At 45.7% G+C, this 2,909-nt stretch overlaps 1 protein-coding gene across 2 annotated transcripts in view; it reads left to right on the top strand.

The window, feature by feature from the left end:
* DNMBP (dynamin binding protein) overlaps positions 1–2,909 on the top strand; it is a 99,781-nt gene that overhangs the window by 88,129 nt on the left and 8,743 nt on the right. For both annotated transcript variants that reach the window (XM_006157372.3, XM_014591157.2), the window contains one exon: positions 704–902. In XM_006157372.3, the coding sequence (XP_006157434.1) occupies positions 704–902 (199 nt within the window). The remainder of the gene's footprint in view (positions 1–703; positions 903–2,909) is intronic.

The raw sequence follows: 2,909 nt of genomic DNA, 5'->3' as shown, positions 1-2,909 counted from the left end.
CGCCACAATCCCTTCTCCTCCATTCTCCTCTCAGGATCTTGGGCATGCACACACACACACCCAGCATGAGGTTAAGCCACTGGGTCTGGGACTCGAACCACGATTGACTACACAGGAGTCCAGCGGCATAGCCATTACGCCAACTGCTGGTCCCAGATGCTCTGATTCTTAGGTGGCATTTTAATCACAGGTTTGGTTACAAAATAAAACTAAGTGCATACTCAGTTCTCCTGGTAGGAGAATCAGCAAAGCACTGCCTAAGAGGTCGTGATTCTCACCTAGCCGCCTGGGCCGACTCACTCACAGAAATACCTGTGAGCAGCTTTCTGCTGTTACCTCATTTTTCTTTTTTTTAAATTTGCTTCAGGGTATATGTACCCACTGGAGGGAGAGAGAGGGATAAAGTGAGACAGCAGCCCCCAGGGACAATGGCCACACTGCAGTCCTTTCCCCTCCGTTCTCTTCTCAGGATTCTGGGCACGCGCGCACACAGACACACACACACACACACACACACACACACACACACAGTGTTTTTTAAGCCTCGGTCTGGATCTCAAACAGTCCTATTAGCCATGTGGGATCTAGCTGCCTCAACCACCATGCCACGGGCTGGCCCTGCCTCATTTCCGAGGGTTAAAAGTGGCTGGTGGGTAATGGGCAGCAAGGAGTTTGTTCACGGACTGCCTTGTGTCGCCCTCAGCCAAGTTACATGCTGCAGTCAGAAGACCTCCGGGCCTCCCTGCTGGCGCGGTACCCCCCGGATAAGCTCTTCCAAGCGGAACGGAATTTCAATGCGGCTCAAGACTTGGATGTCTCCCTTTTGGAAGGTGACCTGGTGGGAGTGATTAAGAAAAAAGACCCTATGGGGAGTCAGAACCGCTGGCTGATTGACAATGGAGGTAAGAATTTTGGGCCTTAGGTAAGTCTAAATGAAGAAAAAATGATTTTGGCAGTATCTGAATCTCATTTAAGCCAGAGAAAACATGAGCGTGTTTGATTAAAGGGAAATAAACCTTAAAAGTTCCTAAGGAGACTCCATGACTTAACCTTGTAAGACCCTGCCATGCTTGAGAGCACTCCCCGTCCCCTCAGCCTGTTTTGAGTACGCTATGAAATGAGCTGCCTCTCCCAGTGTCTGTACATTTGTGTGTTTGTGTATAAATGAAAAACCTATGGGGCTTCTTTTTTTTTTTTTTAGAGAAGTTTTTGCTATAGGGTGCATACACTTGCCAGAAAGACAGCAAGAAATCACCCCCTGGGGGGGATGCCCACTCTGCAATCCCTTCTCCTCTTGGAATCTTGGACACACACGCACACATGCCTGGTGTGAGTTTAAGCCACCGGGTCCAGGACTCGAACTATAGTTGACTACATGGGAGTCCAACAACATAGCCATTACACCAACTGCTGGCCCCTCCTTTTTCTTTGCTATAACACTTTTACCTCGTTACTATTTGGAGAATGACTTTAAAAGCAGGTCACAGGGGACCAGCAGATGGCGTAATGGTTACATCACTGGACTCCCACATGGCCGACCATGGTTTAAGTCCAGGAAATCTCTACAGCTTAAAACTCATTCTGGTGGTTGGTGGCATGGTGGTTGAGGCACTGGACTCCCACATGGCCGACCATGGTTCAAGTACTGGACCTGGTGGCTTGGTTTCTCACTCTCCCTTTCTCTCTCTCTCTGGTTGAAGTTGAAGAATAATGATAATAAATAAAATTTAAAATAAATAAATCTTTTAAAAAAGGAAAAAACAACAACAACTTATGCTGGGCTCATGTATGTACATGCCCAAAATCTCAAAGAAGAGAATTGAGAAGGGATTGAGGCATGACCATCCCTCTGGGGGGTGATTTCTATCTTTCTGTCTCTCTGTCTCTTCAGTGAGCACACATGCCTTATGTGAAAATCTCTCTTGAAAAAAAAAAAAAAAAAACAGCTCACAGCTTTGTGGGGAGAGATTTATGGAACTGAGAGAAAAGTACAAAGGATGATACAGATCTGTAATCCTACAGTTCTAAAATCCAAAAAGGTCTGAAAAACTTAGGGTTTGTTTGTTTGTTTATATATATTTTTAAGAACCGATTTACTGGGACCAGCAGTTAGCGTAATGGCTATGTCGCTGAACTCCCATGTAGTCGACTGTGGTTCGAGTCCTGGACCCAGTGACTTAAACTCATGCCAGGCACGTGTGCATGTATGCCCAAGATTCCGAGAGGAGAATGGAGGAGAAGGGATTGTGGCGTGGCCATCCCCCCGGGGGGTGATTTCTTGCTTTCTGTCTCTCTCTGTCTTTCTGGTGAGTGCACGTGCTAAAAAAAAAACAAAAAACAAAAACAAACAAACAAACAAACACCATTTACCAAAACTTGAATAAGGTATTGCGAGACTACTTATAATTGTAGCTTCCCCTTTCAGTGTGACTAGCTCTAACAGATGTTGTGATTACGGGGCACTGACCCTGCTTGGGGGGTGTGAGGAGATAGGTAATATATGTGCTTGACCATCTTCCCCCGAATCAAAACTAACCCCTGAATTCCGAAGCCCAGTGGCCCTAAGCGTTCTAGGTAAGGATCTTGGGCCGAGACAGTAAAACCTTAGCATTTCTTTGTTACTTGAAAAGCAGATCGTAGGGGCCAGCAGGTGGTGTGATGGTTAAGGGCACTCGACTCCCACGTGGCGGGCCACAGTTTGAATCCTGGACCTGGTGGCTTGCTTTCTCACGTTCTCTCTCTCACTCTGTCCCTCTCTAATCAAATTAAAAATAATAATAATAAAGTTAAATAATTCTTTTTTTTTCTTTTCTTTGGAGAGGTTTTTGTTTTTTTTGTTTTTGTTTTTTAATTATTATAGGGCACATGCGCTTGCCAGAAAGACAGAGAGACAGAGACAGCAAGCAAGC

The sequence above is a fragment of the Tupaia chinensis genome, unplaced genomic scaffold (assembly GCF_000334495.1).
Source record: "Tupaia chinensis unplaced genomic scaffold, TupChi_1.0 Scaffold000539_1, whole genome shotgun sequence".
Classification (NCBI taxonomy): domain Eukaryota; kingdom Metazoa; phylum Chordata; class Mammalia; order Scandentia; family Tupaiidae; genus Tupaia; species Tupaia belangeri.
Note: the sequence above shows the minus strand (reverse complement) of the source record. Positions and strands in the feature narration are given on the sequence as shown.